Genomic DNA, 21,329 nt, shown 5'->3' with positions numbered 1-21,329 from the left:
CAAACTCTAACTAAAAACACAACTAAAAGCCAGTCCCAGCACTTATCAGTGGGTGATCAGTTGACTTTCCCATTTCACTGCTGGATTTCGCAGGTCCTGAGCAAACACACAGACATGACAATCAATCCTTCCTGCAGTGACTCCTTTCCCTTTCCAGGACCTGTACATTTGGCTGTCGAATATAGACAAGCTTTGGCAGGTTCCTGTGGCAAGCAAGCTTGGAGTTAGTTCAGTCCCGCCTTCAGAAAGGAGACTCATGAAGGACAAAAATTTAAATAAAAATGAAGAGAGGAAGGGAAAAAAAAAAAAGCAAGAATATTAAAGCTACAAAGGCATTCAATAAAAAAGTCAGTCTCTAATAAATGAGTAAAATTATTTTTTTAAGCTTTGCTACCCCCTGCGGACAGCCAGCTCTGTTGCCCACAAGTTACTTGTACAAAACTTAAATACCCTCAGTGTTAACTAAGCCATTTCTGACCCCACATTGCAAAGTGCCTCCCAGAGGAGCAGCCACCAGAGCTGAGAGCAAAACTTGGTTGTTGGAGGGCACAGAGCGACGGGAGCTCTCTTCGATAGCCGAGATGCTGAGGTAATGCTCAATGAGAGCGGTGGACGCAAACAAATGAATCGTAGCTGCAGGCTGGAGTAATATCAGGTGCATCTCTACACCCCGAGGGCTCAACTCCTACACGCTCAGGTCCCTCCCCTGGAACAGCCTCCTGCAGTTTCACTCAGGGCTCAGGCAGAGAACAGGTACTGCTCTCCCAGCAGTGACAGCTCCAGCTCAGCGCCCGCCCGGCAGCTCTCGGACACCCCAGTGCCCGGTGAGTACATTGCTTTAGAGCATTTCTTTAAATAAAGCCTGTTCATATGAAGGAGTAAGTCTGAGGTGCTCAGTTCCCAGCTGTCCCAGCAGCCGGGGTTACTCCAGCAGGTGCACTCACGGCACCAGTCTCAGCTTTCAGCAGAAAGTTTCAAGAGGAGAGGGGAATATTTCAGTCTGAGAGAAAATCTGACTATTGCAAGTTTTTACAATAATGAACTCTTGTTGGTGCAAAGGGTTTTCAGCACCTTTTTTTTTTTTTATTCAGGGAGTTAATATATTGAAGTACGACAAAAAAGCTGAATTGCTTAAAATTGCTGTGTTTGCTCTGCCAACTCTGCTTCCTAGAGTCGTGTCGGGTTCATCCGAAAAGCTTGTATGAAAATAAGGTGCTCCAGCTTTAATTTATTAATTTCTCCAGCTTCTGGAAATTTAGCAGAAAACCAGATCATTTTCTAGTCAATTAAAGCGTATTAAGACATTGATTTATTAACTTAACAGGTACAAGGATTTTTATTTCTTACCCACACTGCCTAAGCGACTCACTTAATCTCTGTTTCTGCGCTTCCTCTCGCACACTCGGATGCACACGGACACACACACATACACACACACTTCCCGTGGCTCCACACCTCACACTCACACTGCCCTCCCAGCCCACTCCTCTCGCCCCCATTTCCTCCTAATTAACAAACAGTTGCGTTAAAATTTATCTTTCAGTTTCAAGGAGCTGGAAGTTTAGAAGGGAGGGGTGGTTAATCGCTGGAAAATCTCAGCTAGAATAAAACTCACAAATCTTGTTCTTGCAACACCCTGGGTAGGTGACAATGGCATGTCCTTGGGTTATGCAATAATGCCACATCACAATATTTTAATTATAGCATGTCCTTCAAAATGTTCCACCCCAGTGAGTCCTCCTGGTCAGAGAGATCCACATCACCAGAAGGAGCCTGCAATAATAATGGGGTGGGCATGAGCAGCTGTTACGTACTTTGCTGAAGCAGTGTCCTAAAAAGAAATGTAATTACTGTCCCTGCTTGTAATAAAAGACATTTTGAAATTTCCTCTTTGATCAACCGGGCATCTTAAACAATTTAAACTACTTAAAACCCTAAAAAAACAACATGGACAGATATATATGCACGTACCTATGTGTGTGGATACACTTATCCCCACGGACATTTTTTGTTTATATATTTACACACACACAATGTTCAACTACATTCCTGTTTTCTGAACCTGCCAATAGGTTAGAGGCGAGGAGGGAGCAACAACCTGCTTTTAAAATAGAGGGAAGGAAACTTGGAGCAGTCAGTCTCAGGCTGGAAAGGGCGACAGGTTCGAAAGCCATGAGGAGGTTACTAGTGACAAAAACAAACAACTAAGATAACCTCAAGTTTAATCAAGATTATCTGAAGAACCTGTTTTCAATAAAAATATAAATAAATAATACTACTACATTTCAAAACTAGAAAATTATAATAGTATATAGCCATCTGCATTTCTACAACCAGGTCTACAGGAAATAAATTCTCAGTCTAAAAAAAACAAAGTTGCATAAAAATTATCCTGCTATTGAAATTTTTTTTCCCCCACTTTTTAAAGGATATCACAAGTGATGGTATTGAAGTTAAAGGAAAAAGCAACTACTTATGGTGATATTTTCTTTCTAATACTAAGTTCTAACTTTGGCAGCACAAAACACACGTTGTACAGCTGTAAGTAACACTATTTATATAGGGACAGTTTTAATTGGTTGCACCTATTTTAAATCATTAATGTCCTTTTTGGCTGTGTGATCAAATAGTTTTAATGTTTTTTAATAATAAAATATGTCCCTCTGCCAGATACTCCTCTGTCTTACTTAGAGACCAGAGGAGGAATTATCCTACTTGTCTAGCTTTAGAAAAATTTTATTAGTGGCATTTTTAAACCATGAGAAAAAAAAAAGTGATTAAATTGCAAAAGAGAAAAAGAAAACATTCACCTGGCTGGCACTGACCTAAGTTTAGGAAAGGGTAAACACCCTTTAAAATGAGCTGCTCTCTGCACCTCCCAAGTTAGAGCAGCAGGATCTGGAGCCATCAAAACAAATTAAATAGAAACAAATAAAAAGCTGTTGGAATGCTCTCCTGCTGTACCCACGGCAGAGGAGCTCCAAGGCTTGAAATTTCCAACATTAAAACTGCAACAACGCATTTTATCTTGTTAAGAAATGATAGTTAATACTCTGTCCAACAGGAATAACTTGAATCAAAGTTAAATACCAAGTACAAAGTCAGAGGGGGGAGGACAGGACACACAGGAATTTTCTTTACGAAGCAAAGGAAAGCTGGAAGAACAAGGAAATCTAATTACCATCCCTTTATTATAAATGCTGCACCTGAATGCAGATTCGGACGTTATCATAAATGGTTCACCTAAGACAGCGATGGAGTTTTGACAACAATATCTTTCTTCAAGAATAATTAGTACAAGTACTTCCAAGAAGATATAAAGAGTAACAGGTACAAACTGACTTGACCGAGTCCATTACAAACCTTCCATGGTAGTTACACATCATTAGTTAAAAATAAATGCAACAAGCTCACTTAAGGCAGAAGAAAAAGCCCAGTTCCCTATCTGGACCTCACCTCCTATGTCTCAATATTTCATTTACTTATTTTGTAATGTAAAAATATTATTCTTAATATTTCAAAGGATTTTTGGCTATAGTTATTTAAAATATTTTAAAATACCATATGACTTTTTAAAAATTTATTGGACTACCATTTCAACCATACTCCAATGATGAGACTTTAACATGCTGATGCATTTTTTTCTTGTTGCTCTTACAGTATCAGTATCCAACTCAACCAACCTCATTAAAACCTGAAACACAAAAAGCTACTTTTCTAGAAATTCCTTTTTCATTAATCTGAAGCACATTTAATCATTTGTTAATTTTAGAAAAAAGCTTGATTATTTTTTCTACTTGCAGAGCAGCTTTGCATTTTTAAGGGTGCCTTCACAATTACTATTTTAACAAAATTAATACTTCTGTGACATCAGAAACAACATTTAATACAATTTGCTAGAATTACTATACCTGATGAGCCAAGCAGCAATTCTGTAGCTTTCCCTTCAGTTTTCATCATGTGTTGCCTGTCATTTTCTGTTAAATAATCTCTGATTTAAGAAATGCAAAACATCTCAACTTTAACTAAAATCTCGCAGCACATAATTGCCAGCAATTCTTTTCATAAACTTAGTATTTTAATACTCCTAACTCAAACTTCTATGTAAAAAGCCTTTTTTCTAAAAAAAAAATGGAGCTATCTCGTCACCCTTACAATTAGTATTCCTGTAGTTTCGGGTAACACAATAGATACAGTACGTGGTTTTGCAACAGTCATCATTTTGATAATGATGCTTGTAGTTCATGATGAAATCATCAGTTTTTAGATCTCTGCCATAACACATCCTATAAAATCATGAGAACTTGACTCCGAGAGTTTCTCACGCCTTCAGAATCAGTGAACATAATGGAACAAGCCGGTACAAGCCCTCCCGACTTATCTACCCAGCAAATCACTGGGCTGGATAAAGTATCCACAACCTTAGTTTTTCCAAAGGCAGATAGATCCTTCCCCTATAAATCAATTACTGCCAGACACTTTTTTCCCTGAGTTAATACACTTGGGTGTCCGTGTTAACTCCGTGCAATCTATGAGGAGCGACGCAGCAAGAGAATGGGAGATGTGTTTATCAGGCAGAGGATTCCATTAGTCAGACACTGCAGTGCTCATTTCTCTTAATTGAATTAGGAAGAGGAAGAAAATCGGTGTGGTTTTATCCTTCGAGAGATTGGGCACTTTTGAGGTATCCATTGAGATTGGGCTGTTGGGAAATGCCACACCAGTGAAGAGAGGGGTTGGTCAGTCTCAGAAAGAGCCCAGTCAGCCGCCCAAGAGCGGACCCATCCACCCCACCCTTGTGTCACCACAGCAGGAAATTCCCTCCTCGCTCTCCCGGACCGGCCCGACAGGCTCGCCCCACATCCAGCCGCTGCCGGGACCTGCCTCTTCCCATCCCACCCACTCCACCCCTCTCTCAACAGCTCCGCCTGGATTTCTACTTTCATCTTCTGAATGAATGTTCCTTCAGCTTTCAAAGAGAACTCCCCCGAGCCGGCAGCAGAGGCAGGTGACAAGAGCTGCTGCTGGAAATTAGGCCACTTGTGTGACTGTGTTTGGGTGCGGGAGGATGCCAAAGGTCAATGCCCATTTAACTCTGGTCTGAAATCCAGCCTTTTTATTTTGTTTAAAAAAACCCAAACAACACAACATGTGCAGTATGAGGGGGAATGCTCTGAAGAGAAGGCACTACTTTGTATTTAGTTCCAATGTTCCACTACAGCTCATTTTAAACTTTGTGTTTCAGTTCCTGCACTACCAGTGGCAAAAGCCCTGTTTTCCGGCACCCTCTTCCCTCAGACACCACAGGAGCTGGCTGCTTCTCCTCACCTGGGAAGAAGGATTCTAGAAACTTGAAAAACCGGAAACATCACGAGGCTAAAACTGAGGAGAGCCAACCACAAGAAAGTTTTTATAAAGAACCATTACATTTAATTGTTGAAAGCAGAAAAAAAAATGAGTCTCCTCAAAGAACGTAAACCCAAGAAGCCTCATTACATCCCAAGACCACCGGGAAAGCCATTCAAGTACAAGTGCTTCCAGTGCCCCTTCACTTGCAACGAGAAATCCCATCTCTTTAACCACATGAAGTACGGCCTCTGCAAAAACTCCATCACTTTGGTATCCGAGCAGGATCGCGTCATAAAGTGTCCAAAGAGCAGTTCCCTGGAGCCCAAACAGATCAATCAGCTCGAATCTACCGTCAAACCAACTTCTTCTAAATCTGTCACAAACGGACTGTCAAGCCTTGATTCAAAGCCTCAATATCCTTTCACAAAAGAAGATGCCAAGGAAAACGTTGAGTTACAAAACCAGGCAACAAACACAGCAATTCAAGGACAAAAACCTGCGATTCCAAAGGAATTAAGCCCTGCTGGCTCCGCAGCAGAAGGAGCCATCAGCGTGCAGCCCCTGATGGAGGGCATGGTGAGGCCCTCGGCCTTCGTTCCCGTCGGAGAACACCGAGACAGCAAAGGCCCGGAAATCAGTGAGGCATCTGAAATCCTCTCCCTGTCTAACAAAAGTTCTCCTTTTCACACCAAGTCTGCGTTTCACGCACCAGCTCACCCGTGGAAGGCAGGTTCTTTCCTCCCAGACTTTCCACATAAAGTTGCTCCAACAAAAGGCTTCAGTTCCATTTCACCTTACATGCAACCGATGATTCCCGAATACTCACCCCATTTCTATGAGCACCGGCTTGCTATCTACACACCTTACCTGCTCCCAGGTAACTCGGAGTGTGAAAGCTCTGCTCTCTCTGTCTATGCAACACAAGATCAAAGACACTTTCTTCCCCACCCTGGGCCACTTCCAAAACCCCTAAATCCATCAGCATATGAACACTATCGATTGTTCCAACAATACCACTCCACTCCACCGATACCATATGGATTTTGTAGGCCAACAGATCCTCCATTTTACAGATTTTCACATGTAGCTGGTATTAATAGGGATCAAAACTCTCATCTGATGGAAGAAACTACCTTGCTGTACCCAGCTTCTTTAAGCCCTTCCCAACAGTACCCTCTCAGTTCACATAAAAAACAAGCAGATTATGAAAAGGAAATGACATTATTGCACGCCAAAGGTAACCCCAAGGATGACCAAAATGAAAGAGAGAATGCCAAAATGAGCCCTCTCGCAGGAAGCGCGGCAACAGGCTCCCCCGGCAGACCCAGCCCCACCAACTTCACCCAGACAAGCCACACGTGTGAGGGTTTGTTTGACCTCTCCAACAAGTCATCATCCACATCCCTGGGCAAGTATGACCAATCAGAAGAGAACTTCACGGCCTTTAGACCTGTGAGAAAAAGCACTGACCAACCGCCTCCCCTTCAAGGTGTGCAGACAGAGCAGGAGAGAGGGGATTCACCAAACAGGTAAAGTAACACTTTGCATTCTTGTCAGGTTTACCAGGGACACGCAAAGGCAGATGGGCACATTTTATGCAATGCTTCTTTAATATATTTAAATTTACAGTAGTGAGATAATATGTTCTATAATATCTGTGCAAAGCACAGTACAGCTCACAGGTGCTACAGCGAGCAGACCACTCATTCTCTTTTAATGTACCAGGAATGTCCAACGTGCTTGTGTACTTCCAATGTGTTTGAGAACTTCAGGGAATTGCCTGTATTACAGTGATGGGTATGGTGAAAGGAACTTGGGGAATTTAAAGGAGAAACAACAGAATTGTCAGACTTCTAGCCTAGAAGTCTAGATTTTTTCCTCTTCCTGCCTACTTCCTCAGCCCCAGTTTAAAAGAGCAACTGATAGTGAATTCTCTTTTCTCCTCATTTCTTTCAGCATCAATGTCACTGATGAAGACTCACACACACAGACCGAGGGCCAGAACAACGCGGGCTCACTGTCCAACATGGAAGAAGACACAGGGATAGCTCCCCTCAACCTTTCCAAAAAGGCCGACACAAGCACAGGACCTACTCATGAGCACATGTACAAAACCCCATCCAAAACAGACAGGCAGAGCTTCCTGGAAATGCAGGACATGCCCCTGAACCTCTCAGTAAAGGATTCCTGTAACACAACGAGCCTGAAAACGTCCTTCCACAGCCCCTCCCACGATAACAGTGTTGCTGCAGCTTCTCCAAGCACCGAGAAGGAGACCTCCAGAGCAGAGCCGTGTGTCCCCAAGAACCCCAGCAGCAGTGCCTGTGACAAATCCTTCACGGCCCAGCGCGGAGAGGCTCCGGACTTGGGGCTCATGGAGAGCTGTGACGAGCAGAAGCAGACGGCGGCCGTGGCTCTGTGCCAGCTGGCCGCCTACAGCCCCAGCACGGCCCGGCTGGACAGCGACGGGCACGGCGCGCAGGACGGCCACGCCACACCTGCAGAGGCCACTTGTGCTGCTTCTGATACTCAGGATACTCAGTGCAATCAGAAGGGGAAAGGACAAAAAAGGACAAATCAAAAAGAATCCGCAAAATCCCAGCAAGGTGCTAAGAGGGTCAGGCCCAATGACTGCAGCAGGGTCTTCACTTTAAGGAAGAGAACAAGAGTGTCCTAATCCTTCTCCTTCCAGTGAGTTTCTGGTCACAGGGGCACCATCACGAAATTTCTACAAACCGTCTCTCATTGGGCTTGGCCCATGACAAGATACATTGAATCTCTCCATTGTAAATAATGTTCATAATTTTATATTAATATTTTTAAGTAATCGAACTTTGCCTTGTACAAGCTCAGGTTTTGATGAGTGAATTTTTGCATTCATTACTAAAGCCAAAGTAAATTAGATGAATCTTCAAGGGGTTTTTGCAATTGTATGATGTAAAATAACTTTTACAACTTCTTTTCTTAAAGGTGTTTAAGCTCTAGAAACAATATTGCTCAATAACATACTGTCATAGTCTTTTTTCAGGCTTAGCTTCGTCTAATAGGGGTTTTTTTTGGTCTTTTTTTTTCCTTTGAAAACCTTTTAATGTCACTGTGCAGTAGTTTAAACAAGCTTAAGATTAAAACTGGCTTTTTAGGATATACTGTAGAAACTGCTCTGTGTACGGATGCACTTTGCCATTCTGCCCTAAGACAAAACAACAGACCAATTTAGTTACTCAGAGGCAGATGCCACTTTAAATAAACTGCCCCAAACCTTGTGTAAGCGACCTCTTCTTGCACTGACTCAGAACAAGATTCAAGTCAAACCAAAGAAAGCCTGCACAGGTTTAATAAATGCAGTTTAGGTTCAACTTTAAGTAATTGCTATGAAAACAACACTGAAAATATGAAGAACTAAGCAATCTAGGTGCCTGCTGAAAATATGAAGAACTAAGCAATCTAGGTGCCTGCTTTGCTGAGGGTAGACAGACACGGGGCAGCCTTCAAACACCAGGCCTAAAAGGTTATTTATATAATTTATTTCACCTGAGGCAAACTTTCCTGGTGAAGGTCTTGTTTCAGTACATGTGTATCGCTCACTATCAATTTCTGTGTCCTTCTACACGCAGCTATAAACTATTTCCTACTTCTTTATCTGTGTACACAAACTGGCAAGTTTTCAAATAAATCTTGTGATCTGTACTTAAAATATATGGAAAGTCATTCATGAACACAAATACATTTACTACACCATCTAGAACACGTATTTTGAAGGACAGTTAGCAAGAAATTGCTAGCTCAATTTTCGATTGGCAAGCAGAATTTTGGGACCAAAGCAATTCCAAACAATTCAACAAAAAAAGGAGCTTTCTTCAGTGACGGAAATTACACAGATTAATTCATCCATACTTTAATTCCAAATATGAAGCTCAGAATTCCCTCTGCCTTAAAGCTGCTGCCCAGCTTGTCCAAACTGCTACAAAAGCCCAACTAAAATAAGGCTGATCCCTGTGTAAATTTGCACAGTGTGCACTATCAGTGTAAGGAGAACAAACCCAGAAGGACCATTATTCACATAAAACCACGGGTATACACTTCTCGTTCATCATTACGCAGGTGAGGGACATCCTCACCTGCCTGAACATCACTAGTAGGTGTAAACCTACTTAAGGAAGTGGAGCTGCATTCAACATAATGCAGAATTCCCAGAATTTTTTTAATTCACATTTTGTGCTGTGCTGCTTTGAGCCAACAACTCAGCCAGAGCACTGTGACAAGTTTATTACTAAAATGTGAATGACAGACCTTCAGTTTCTGATGTAAGAAACAAAAAGAGATACACTGATTTTTAATTTAATCCTTCATACAGAAAAGCTTCTCCCAGATTACCAAAAGGCAAGAATATCAATGTGAGTTTGAAAAAAGGCAATGCAGTAACAGAAAAAGCCCAATTAATTGAAATGGCAACAGCAGTGCAGTCAATCAGTGTGAGGTATTGAGCTGTACATCAGCATGTGATCTAACAAGGAGAAAGAGCTGCTTTCAGTCCAAGTTTCAAGCTTCAATCTTAGGGTCAGATGCTGCTAAATCCTTAATTTCCAAACATGAAATGAGAGAGCTATGTGTCACCACTGCCACTTTCCACGCTACCTTAAGCTATTTGCCTTGCTCATCTCTGAAAGCAGAAAGCTTCAGTTGCTATTACCCACAAGTTAAAAAAAAATCTCGAGTATCTCTTTGCTTGTTAATTCGAATTTCTTTAAAGTGAACAAGAAAAAACTTTTTGGTGTTTTTTCCATACAATTCAAGGATTTATTCTCCCCCTCTCCATACAAATATTACTTGTAAAAGCCAGTTCTAGTGCTGAAGTCTACCTGATCTCTCTTCTTCAAATTACATAAAAATCTATAGCATGAGGTTATCCAGAGTCCCTGACAGAGGTGTACAGTTTTGGTTTTGTCAGAACTGAAGTACAAATCTACCTCTGGAGGATTTCCTATTCATGATGCTCCAGCTGTAAGCTGGAAGGTTTTTAACTGTTTCACCTTTTATCATGCAAGGGCAAAAGTAGTGGAAAAAGGGAAACCAACTGAAGGCTCTCTGCACAAACTTTCTCACATGCAGCACATGCTATAATGGACATGAACTCTTTCCATGGAGACAGAGTAATAAACTGGATTAAATGCCACATTTTACAGCATACCTTCAAACTAGAAAAGATTTGGCAACCCAACTGACTAGTACGAAACACCAGCTGTGAAACACTTTTTAAATTTAGCGTTCAACTTCTCTGTTCAACACAGGAGCACCAGATGAGATCCAAAAAACCATCTAGAACAAGACACTGCTGTAAAAGCACCCAAGGGTGGATGTCTACTGCTACATTGTGCTTTTGTCATTCACACTATGACCAAAATTACATTAATATCTCTGTAATTCAGTCTATGTTGATAACTACAGAACACACAAAGAAACAATTCCTCTGCCCTGTTCTTTTTCTTTCCATCCTGCTATTTCAAAAACCCATTTAGAACATAAACAGTTCATGTATAAATTACATGAAACTGGCCTTTGAAATTTAACCATAAACAAAGAGAAGAAGCTACTGGCTTTAAAGTGCAAGTTAGTCATCAATTATTTAATATATTCTGTTTAAATAATGACACTGACACAATATGGAGACATACAGAATTATTTTATACAACTGTACAAAGAAACATGGGAGGGAAGAAGAAAGAAGAAAACCCCAAGAAATTAATTCCATTTTGGAAAGAAATATTTATTAAGTATAAAAAAAGGCACACCCAAGCCAGTGCTTTTGTCAGAAGTACTTAAACATCCCCATGGGCGAATGTTTTACTGCAGAACTCAGTACTTCAGTCATCATTCAGCACACACACATCAGCAAATCCCAGTCTATTGCCACACATTTGATCTCTAATAATATAAATCGTTACTTCATTGAACTTTACATTCAGCAAGTACAACTCACCATCTGAAATTCGGGAGGGGAGCAGCAATCCTCTCCTGCCCAGCTCAGCCAGGGCCAGGCACCCACCGTGCCACGCGTTGTCTGTTTCCTGGAAACTGATGTCAGGACAAGAAGCTTTGTTAAAACTGGCCCTCCCTCTCAGGTTTTCATTTCTTATGGTGAATTCCTAACATTTTAAAAGACCCCTAATCCAAACCAGCACGTTCTTACTGTGTTATTGATCCCACTGGACTTGTAAACTAGAAGAATGACAAGTTGAACATGTTCTCCTTCCCATTTGTGCAACATAAATACTGCTATAAATATGATTGAATAAGCAAAAAAACCCATTTATGACTACAAATGTAACTCAATACAGAAGATTCAATACCAGAAACTCATATAGAAAACGACTTCCTAGTACATGGGCAAAAGATGCAGATTTACAGAGCATACAAAATAACTAATGATTTAGTGCCAAATACAGCCCTTAACTTGCAAAAGAGGTTCAAGTGGCAATTCCCAGCAAACCCATTACTAGAGTTTATGAAGTAAGCAAATAGTGGTTTTTATTCACCTTTAGAAAACATAGACCAGAGGAACTTGTAGTGAACACAGCAAAAAGCTCCCAAATGCTAAATTATTTTTGGTGGGCTGGCAGATAATGGAGTGAAAAGAGGAAAGGTGGCATGCTGCAGGATTAAACCTGAACAGAGTTCATTTTGTATTGCACTAGGAGTAGGAATCTGAGAATGGAACACTGGACAGCCTGGCTAGGTCATATCAGAGCTTCATCTCTCCCAACACCATCTGTGACATGGCCTGAGAGCAGGTGCTCAGCCAAAGAAAAGCAGGAAGGACCATCCCCTTATTGCCCTGCTGGCTGTGGCAATCGGAGCACGGAGACTGCTCAACCAGAGGCTGGAGCCAGGTTCATTATTTAATAGCCTCTGAAGGGACTCTCTTCCATTAATTTGTATAATCCCTTTCTGAACTCCCTTTACACTTCTGGCTCCCATAACATCCCGTGGCAATGACTTCCACTGGTTAATTATAACTGCGTGGAAATGCACTTCCTGCTGCCTCCCTGCTCCCGCACCAGGGAGAGAGTGAATCGTAAACAGCCGCTCGCTTTCCCTCCTTCTGTCCCATTTACAGTGGAGATACATCAAATCACATCCCTCCACTTTTTCTTCCCACTTGTAAAAAACCCCATCAATTAAACCACTTCTCAGTGATTTAGTTTTACCTCTTCCTTTCCTAGTAATTTCCAACATTATGTTTTTCTTGTTCTTCCTGCCGGCTGCCGAGCACTCCCCTGACACACTCTGACAGATCAGTGGCTTCCAGGTGTTGGACAGTGAGCAGTATTTTGCCCCAAGTACATCAGTTTGCAGGCATTAGACATTATATTTTATTTTATATGACATTTACTGTCGTATTACTTCACTTGGGCTCCTGTAACGCTTTTCTTTCTGTCACTTTTAGCTCTCACTACATTAAATCAACTTTAAATATCAGTTGGTTTCCTCAGCCCCTCATTCCCCTTTTTTCTTTATGAGCATGTTGAACAACGCAAGGCTCATACCCCAGTGGAACTGTGCTGACAATCTCACTACACTGTGAAAAATAATCACTTATTTCTTCCCCGGCTCTTGTCTTTTCATCTACATACAACAAATCCTTTCTTCTTATCCCAAGAGGTATAACAGAGTACCTCTGATTAGCAACTGATTTATTCCTATTTTGGTCACTAGATATTTAGTGCAAAGAACCCAACAGAGGTTCTCTCTGTCCTTGCCTACGTTTGTTCCCAGGTGTTTCTGAAGAAAGCAGGTCACTCAATTACAAGTTGAATTACTCATCCCTATGACTTGAAAAACAAGGAAAGAAAACACAGTGAGTACAGGTCTTTGAAGCTCCAGGGATAATTGAGATCAGCAGCAACTCTTAAATTAATCACAGTAACATAGTGGAGGGATCATCTAAGTGGATACTTTCCTTGCAAGTTTTTCAGACTTTATACCTTCCTTTTTTTAATGCGTTACCCTTTGAGCTGGCATCCTTAATTTGTACTCAAAACCAATGTGAAAAGACTTTTTAAAACTGAGGACATCTGAGTGACAAACTGCACATGACCAGCATTTCTTGCCAATAAAGAAACTCTTTTTGTTATTGGCTTGCTCTAAACCACTCGTTTAGATTTCAGGTACTCAATGCAGACATGATGAGCAATTTGGTATTAAACAAAAGCACAGGATACTTGTTTAATGATTTGGGTTTTCACATGCTCTACATGAACACAAAGCCATGACATCCAAGGCTAAAGTGAACCAAAAGAACATCCCACAGCTCTGTGTGCCCCAAATCCTCTCTGACACAGCCAACAGCACCTGCCTTAGCCACAGTCTAAGACCCAGCAGATTGCAACACTCTGCTAAACACTTCCAAACTCTGGCAGATCATGGAAAAGTTTGCAGACAAAAAGCACGCTTTTTGTTCAGGCGAATATTCTCAGTATCCACAAGAGCCTGTGGCAAGAAGTTTGACAGTTTAACTATGGGAATAACACCTCTGTCTTTATTCCAAACCTGCCACCTGATGCTTGAGTTCGCTACTAATAACATAAAACCTAGAGGGCAACTATATCCACACCATTCCCAAGTTCAGAAATCTCTGCTATACCCCACTTATTCCTCACTCTCCCTACATGTTCCACCCTCCCCTCCCACAGATTGTTTCTTACCTCCACTGATCCTCAGAACACCATTTCCAGTTCTACCAGGTTTCTGAGGATGGACACTAAACTCAAGCCATGAGTCTTGAGCACACCAGGAATCTCTAAAGCAGCAAGTTGATGAGCATTTTTTTATCTTTCCTAAGTTCAACTTCAGTTGAACATTACCTTAGTATGGGGTCAAGAGGATGGATTAGAAATAATTTCTTTATTGAATACCCTTAGCCCATCTGTGCCTTCAAAGATTTTGAAATCTGGGAGAAGGACAGCAAGGAAATTTATTTTAGACCTTTCTTCCTAACTGTTGTCCCCCTGTTCCACAAGCAGACATGTTTCAGATGGGGGTAAAGTGTGAAATAAGATTTTTACCTAAAACAGTCCAACAGAGACCCAATCACGTCATCTGCTAATTCTTTTGGAAGTCTTCCAGTTATTCTACCAATTCTACAGAAGGAAAAAAAAAAAAAAAGAAGCATACAGTGAATCGTTAGTACTGCAGTTGATTGGTAAATTCTAGAAAAAATACTAGTTACTGGAATCTTCCTAGAAGTTGAGTAACTTCAAGATGCCACCCTGCTGCCCTAAGACCAATACCCTGAAACAACAACCTCAAACTTGAAAAAATCTACACAGCAGTGAACCTTCCCCAGAAATGCATTTTTAAAGAGAAAGAGAAAAAAAAACCCTTTTGAAGAAAGGTTTCTTTGCACCCTTCAGATCTTGTTTTACCGAGAACATCTATTTCCAAACCCACCGGAAATTCCCTGAAAATTGGCCGGATTTTTCATCAGAAAAAGAGACAAATGTTCCTGTGCCCCCACCACAGGCTGTGCTAAAGCCATCTGCAGTAACAGCAAATAATGGCAATACACCCAAATTATCAATCATGGCTTACACCACTGTATTTCTATATTGTTTACTTCAGCTTAGCAGAGTCACCATAACAGACCTACCCTTTGGCTGCAGACCACCTGACGATGGTGTCTTTGTCTTTCAGGCCAACCAGCAATTGCTCTGCAAATAATTTTATTTAAACAAAACAAGATTATTTTTATTTAACAACAGAAAGATTTCTTAAGATGTTCGAAATTCATCTGCCTCTTTGTATAAAAATCTTTGTATCTAGATTTATTCTATTTGTCACATAAGTATGACTTGAAATTAAAAAACAAGAAATATGTTTATTTATATGTTCCAAATTGTTTATGAAAAGAGATTGAAATTTCAAGTGCTGTAAAAGATTCAAAATGGAGATCATGGTGCCTTTTGCAGAGGTTCATTAGATTATTCAGTTATAAAAGTCTTCTGATGCAATTTTTGTCTATTTACTTACAGAATATCCACAGCCAGCTAGCAGAGGACATGCTGTACAACTGCATATTAAGAAAAAAATGCTGCTCCTTTGATACTACCTCAGTCTAAAAATTAAACCAGAATTCTTTAGCTTTCATGTGACACAATTTTTTGTTCTGTATTTCACTATAAATTCTAATTTGTGGAAGGTTCAAGGCATCTCGTTTATATTACTGGATACAATTGGTAAAACATATTTCAGTACCTCCATGCCCAACTCCACAACAAATGCTCCAGTACTGAGCTTCTGCTTGAGATGCTGAAGTCCAAACCACTTGACAAAATATCATCTATTTAATCAGCTGCAGAGACTGAAGTTTTAGAGTCTTTCCAGTTGTTCACACTAGCACAGAAACCCACATGACTTTTTTAGCCCCAAGCAGATTATTTTCCAACATATGTTTAACCTGCAGCATTGCAACGATTTCTCTCCAGCTTTAACACACCTACAACATTTTCAATCTCTCCTGGAATGTCATATTCCTCATCATCATCAGCTTCAGCAGAAGCAACTTCCTTCTTCTGGCTCTGCACAGCAGCGCCCTGAGCTTGCAGGTTGGCAGCCAGAGATCGACAGCCACGCTGGTACCTGCACAACAAACACACTTCAGTGATTTCTCTGATTTAACTTCCATACTGCCACAAAGTCTGTCTGCCACATTCCTACCCCTCCCAGGGCACAGCTCTCCAGTTATTTAGTGGCTGCTTTAAAGGAAAGGGACAAATATCCCATTCTCCTTCCTCCTGACCCAGTTGTCTATTTTCCAAGGTGAGAAGAGCCAGACTATTCAAATGGTTCCTTTTCATTATCCCTCCCTTTCCTGTTTCACTATAACCTATTTTCCACTGCTAACAACAAAGAGAGACAAAATTCCCATGCCCAAAAAGTCTCTCCAAAAAAATTAAAAAGAGAAAAAAAAATTAATAAAATGAGCTTATTAAAAATTGTTTTTTAAATCTCAAAGCCAGCTTAGTACTTTCTGACCAAGCCGTACTCGAATATTTAGCCCGTGGTGTAGATGCATTCTTACAAAAGACAGACTTTACATGCTAAACTGACTTTTGCCATCGGGCAAGGTACATTCTCCACCTAAAAAGAATTTTCTATGCCTAAGGATGTTCTCAAAAGACGGTAAAATAAATACAATAAAAATAGTCACCAAGGGAGCCTGCAATTTTAAAATATCAGTGCGAGAAATCTAAAAAAGAGTTTGCCCTCTGGCAGTACGTAAAACCAGACACCAAAACCTGACTAATATGCAAAACCAGAGCGGGATTGCAAACCACTTTTCCCCTGTGAACTTTCTATCGAATCAGGGTAGGACCAGGTAATGGAAAAAGTTATGTTCACTCTTACAAAATTGTACTAAATCAGCTTCAGGAACAAAGGTCGCCGTCTTCCCATATTTACTGAGTTATGCATTATATAGGAACAGGCTTCTGCTTGTGCAATGTGCAAAGTCAGATTTGGCTTGTCCCAGCACTCATTTATGCACCAAAATTGAAAAAAAAGTACAGGAAAACAAAACACAGTGGAAGAATCCTCCTTTTTCCAAATAATGCAAATGAAGAATATGTTCATTCCCACAGGGATTTCTTTTTCTTTTAGGGAAGGTTAAGAGGGGCAGAAGGCAAATGTATGGATCTATGTACTTGTAGGGGGTTTTGTGCTTTTGGATTTTCCTGTTTTTGAACTTTTCAGCTTTAAACTGACCTCCACTTTGCTACCTTTGGTTTCACAAATGTCAGCCCAAGTCGCTGAACCAGTTTCATGCCCAGCTTGCGCAGAACCATCTGATTGCTTTCTGACAGCTTGCAGTTATCAAGACACTCGAGAACAGTAGCAGCTGTAAAAGAAAACAAACACACCAGAAAAACTGCTTTTAAAAATACCTTGGTATGAAAATTTTAAAGTTTTAAACGTTCTTTAGGAGATTTGTATTTTTAAAGGTATTACTGAAACACAAATGCCTGATTGCTTACTTTGTAGTAGGTGACACTGGTCAAATAGTGGCAATATCCTTCACTGCCCAAACAGGGAAGATGGCTTTAAGGATTAATTTTGATTATAAAAATTACAATCTACATTCTCAGAGTGTTTTTGCCTCTGATTCTCCCTGGAAGCAACATACCCAAGTGTCTTTCAGGGTCTAAGCGTTTTCAGTAATCTAACAGAACCAGAAGCTAGATGATGTAGTTCAATTACTCAGAAAATTTCCTGCACACTAAGGAAGCTTTCCCTTTCCTCTTTTAGTATTTTCAGGCAGCACCAAATCCTGACACTGAAATTTTTATGATGATGGATGTCCATAAACATTTAGACATGAGAAACACTGTGTATGTGTAAACAATCAGCCAGAAAACCTCTCATTTGGGCACATCAAAGGTAACAAAAGTTATTTGTCCAGCAAGTAAAAAAAACACAGAGAAAGGGTTAATGAGTACAAAGTTCCAGGATTCAAAGTTTTCACAAGGAAGCCATGCCTATTACAAATAAAAAAGCTCTTCTGCAGTTTCATCAGGGTGAAAATAATCCTTCAGAAGGTTGACCATTAGCTAATAGAGACTAATGACTCAGGCTCTGCAAGAGCCACGGTGCTTCCAACAGCACTGCACAGATGGAATCACATCAGCCAAATACTCTGCAACCTCTTTCCCCAGTCTCATATCAAGGTTTTCAAAATACAAAGAGATCAAAGAAAACACAATTATTTCAAAGTCTGAGAAACTGTAAGACGTGACTGAGAAATCCCTTCAAGTCTTTAAAAAGACTGGTGATGATGCATCTTGGTGTACTAAAATACTAATGGAATGATCCATGAAAACAAGCCAGTGATGATTATTATTACTTCAATACCTTCCAGCAACCTGGATTTTTTGCAGTTATAAAAGCCCAAGAGACTGATGGTTTAGGAGGAAGAGGCTGCAGAAACATCATCATTCACCGACAGAAAATAAATTAAGAATATATAAATAAAGGCCTCTTCCAAGTCCTGCCAGCTCTTGAATCACTAAAATATCTACAGACCCATGTAAATTACTTCAGGGCTAGTGTTTGTTTTTAATTCAACTTCTGTGTCACAAATGACTTCAAACAGGATCTTTTGACATTTGCCTACTTTTTTTTCCTATTTCATCCTCAGATCTGTTATAATTAAAAATCTTAGATATTTTTTGTCTCTCACATTTTCTTATCCCTAACAGTTCCCATCTGAATATCTGCTTCTGAGTTGTGAGCATTCTAGATTTTCTAAGGTTCATTTACTCATTGATATGCCCCTGTTTTTTATCTTATTACCAGACTCATAATTATTTATTATTCTTTCTATGCCATGGGCCAAAACATCTGATTTTACCAGGAGGGTTAATGCTGTGAGCTCAGTATGCTCCTTCCATACTGATTAAGGCTATTGTGTTGTACAGCTGTATTTTTAAATTCTGTCATTTTCTGTTGTACTGTCATTAACCCAGCCTGTTAATGATTCTGCTTCTCTGGCAGCTTCCCCAGTGCCGTTCCTGTGCAATGGCATTCCCAGTATTTGCACCTGTGTCATTCCATGCTGTTTGTCTTCATTATCTTATCTTCATCATTACCCATCTCTCAGGCATTTTCTAAGGAAGTGTCTGCATCTCAGCCTTAGGAACTGGGAGAATGAAACTTTCCATCACTAGAACTAAAAAACCTTCTTCTCGGGGCCAAAATAATTCCATTAGTGACATCACAAGCATTCTAAAGTGAGTTTATATTCCTGCTTGGTTCCTGTGAACAGCACAAACCCTGTTTCTGGTACTTGGATAAGATCCACAAAACTGTTTGGGTCTTTTGTAATGTTTTGGAATTAGGCACCATCTTTCCCTGCCTCCCTTTATTGCTGTAAATAAGGCCCAAGATCACACTGCAGTCAGTTCTGATCATATTCCAGGATTCACAAGACAAACATAATTCCAAAATGCAGCTACACTATCCAGAAACCTCCATACCCTCTTTTTCTCTTTTTGGCTTCCTATCCCTAATTGCATGCAGTATAATTATAATCTCTTTTCACTAAAAAACTTCTCTTATTCCAACATCATCCAAACATGATTCCAGCTGTGCTCTGTACACAGCTGGTTCTTAAAACATGGGTTTTCTGAACTCCTGTGCTTATATTAAACTTGCAGAGCCTCTGCAAAACTTCCAGCAGTAATATGTACAAAACCAATTCATGCTCTACTGAATTTCAAACAAATATTTTCCACATCTAACAGTTTATATGTTCTGCGTTGAGCTCCTGTATTACAGCAATGGCCAGTGTGATCACCTGCCAAATCCTCTGATGTGCTGCTCCAACACAACATTCCCTGGTGGCATCTGCTCCTCCTTCACAGTCATTTCTGCTTTTGCTCCCCTCATTTTCCCTGCTTTATCACTGCCTGGTGGATTTCACTCCTTACAGTACCACCTGTCACCAGGTTAACCTTCCTTTCCCTTTTCTACTGCAACGGCTTGAAAAACAGAACCTATTACAAACTCACCGTATGGTAAACAGTCTTCTCTCTTGCCATGCTTAAACAGCTGTGCCTACAATTAAAATAGGGAACAGAGACATGAGCATACAGAGATTCTAAAACACAATATATCAAGCATTTAGTTCTAAAATATTTTTAATGTTCTTACAATAATGTGTAGTGTTTGCTGATTTAGATAGCATAAAGGGAAGAGTTTCAGGGTGTAGTTCTTCTTGGTAACTGCTCAGGGGACTGAGGTGGCCAAAAAACACTCAAGAGAAAATGAAAAAAAAACAAAACAAAACAGAATAACAAATGAGCAAAAAAAAAAAAAAGGCCACCAGTTGTTGGCCAACTCAGGTCCCTGACCCATCAAGCTCAGTGCTGGGTCACAGGAGCTCAGTGTGGTGCAACCCCAGCTTGTGAGAGACTAAACCACCCACAGACACCTGCAAATACACCTCCACCAGGCCAACTGCAATTCCTGTGTCAAGGGAATTTTATCTGCAGCTAAATACCCCAGTGAGACTAAGGGACTATTGACACCTGACAGAACACGTTACACATTAAAAGCTTCCTCAGCTCCCCACGCATCAAAACTACTCTGGCCAGGCACTCGCTTGTCCTTGCTCTGGCAGTCACCAGAAGAAAAATCTTCCTCAATAAATATGCCTGGGAGTTAAACAAGAACAGACTTACCCTAAAAAGAGGTACTTTCTCACACATACCAAACACACACACATGCCTCCCGCGCTGCAGGCGTGGCTACGAGCAACAGAGGCAAGAAAAACACCTTGGGGCTGTGTACCCAGCCTGTTTTGGTTTGTTACTAAATTGCATTTCAGGATCTCAAATTAGCGCTGCTGATCAGCTGCACTACAAGATATATATAGGAATTTGATATTATATATCAAAATATTTGAGATTTTAATGCAGGCAAGTGTGAGGGCTCCTTTAAAATGACATTTACAAAGCAGCAAGGCAATAGAATGACTTCAGGCCCAGAAGAACAGCCAAAGGAAATAAATATCAACTTAACTGTATAAATGTAGCACACCTTTTAGCAATATATGAAGTCAGTATTAAAAACAAATACAAGAATTTCTCACTAACATACAACAAAACTGCTTGTATTAAAAAGCCTAAAAAAAAACGTCAAATCTTTGGTACAATAAATCTAGAGCTCCTCTAAAATTTCTCTTCGTTGAAACATGCAGAAGCTCATTTCTTCATCACTTTGCTCCTGTGTTCTGCTTTAAAACCCATCTCTGGTTTCTCCATACACTGTGCTGTGGATGCTGGAGACACGGCAGCATTCCTGCATCCTCACAATTCCTTCTCCTTTCTGCCTAACTTAACTTGTTTTTTAAGGCACACACAGGCTGCCTTCAAACTATTAATATTATATTCAAGCATATTCAAGCAAAGCACAGGGCAATTCCTCAA

At 40.5% G+C, this 21,329-nt stretch overlaps 2 protein-coding genes across 2 annotated transcripts in view; one reads left to right on the top strand and one right to left on the bottom strand.

Annotated features, from left to right (window-relative positions):
* The window catches only part of TBCD (tubulin folding cofactor D), a 115,227-nt gene that overhangs the window by 77,007 nt on the left and 16,891 nt on the right, over positions 1-21,329 (bottom strand). Inside the window, exons 9-14 of the mRNA XM_048323369.1 lie at positions 19,911-19,956; positions 17,110-17,242; positions 15,842-15,984; positions 14,996-15,056; positions 14,412-14,486; positions 11,327-11,421 (exon numbers count right to left, since the gene is read on the bottom strand). Of these exons, the coding sequence (XP_048179326.1) occupies positions 11,327-11,421; positions 14,412-14,486; positions 14,996-15,056; positions 15,842-15,984; positions 17,110-17,242; positions 19,911-19,956 (553 nt within the window). The remainder of the gene's footprint in view (positions 1-11,326; positions 11,422-14,411; positions 14,487-14,995; positions 15,057-15,841; positions 15,985-17,109; positions 17,243-19,910; positions 19,957-21,329) is intronic.
* On the top strand, positions 737-9,036 carry ZNF750 (zinc finger protein 750). The gene is made up of 4 exons (XM_048323370.1): positions 737-824; positions 5,246-6,878; positions 7,306-8,761; positions 8,798-9,036. The coding sequence occupies exons 2-3, from the start codon at positions 5,455-5,457 to the stop codon at positions 8,024-8,026; spliced, it is 2,145 nt and encodes a 714-aa protein (XP_048179327.1). The 5' UTR covers positions 737-824; positions 5,246-5,454; the 3' UTR covers positions 8,027-8,761; positions 8,798-9,036.

This window comes from Corvus hawaiiensis, chromosome 19, assembly GCF_020740725.1.
Source record: "Corvus hawaiiensis isolate bCorHaw1 chromosome 19, bCorHaw1.pri.cur, whole genome shotgun sequence".
Taxonomy (NCBI): Eukaryota; Metazoa; Chordata; class Aves; order Passeriformes; family Corvidae; genus Corvus; species Corvus hawaiiensis.
Note: the sequence above shows the minus strand (reverse complement) of the source record. Positions and strands in the feature narration are given on the sequence as shown.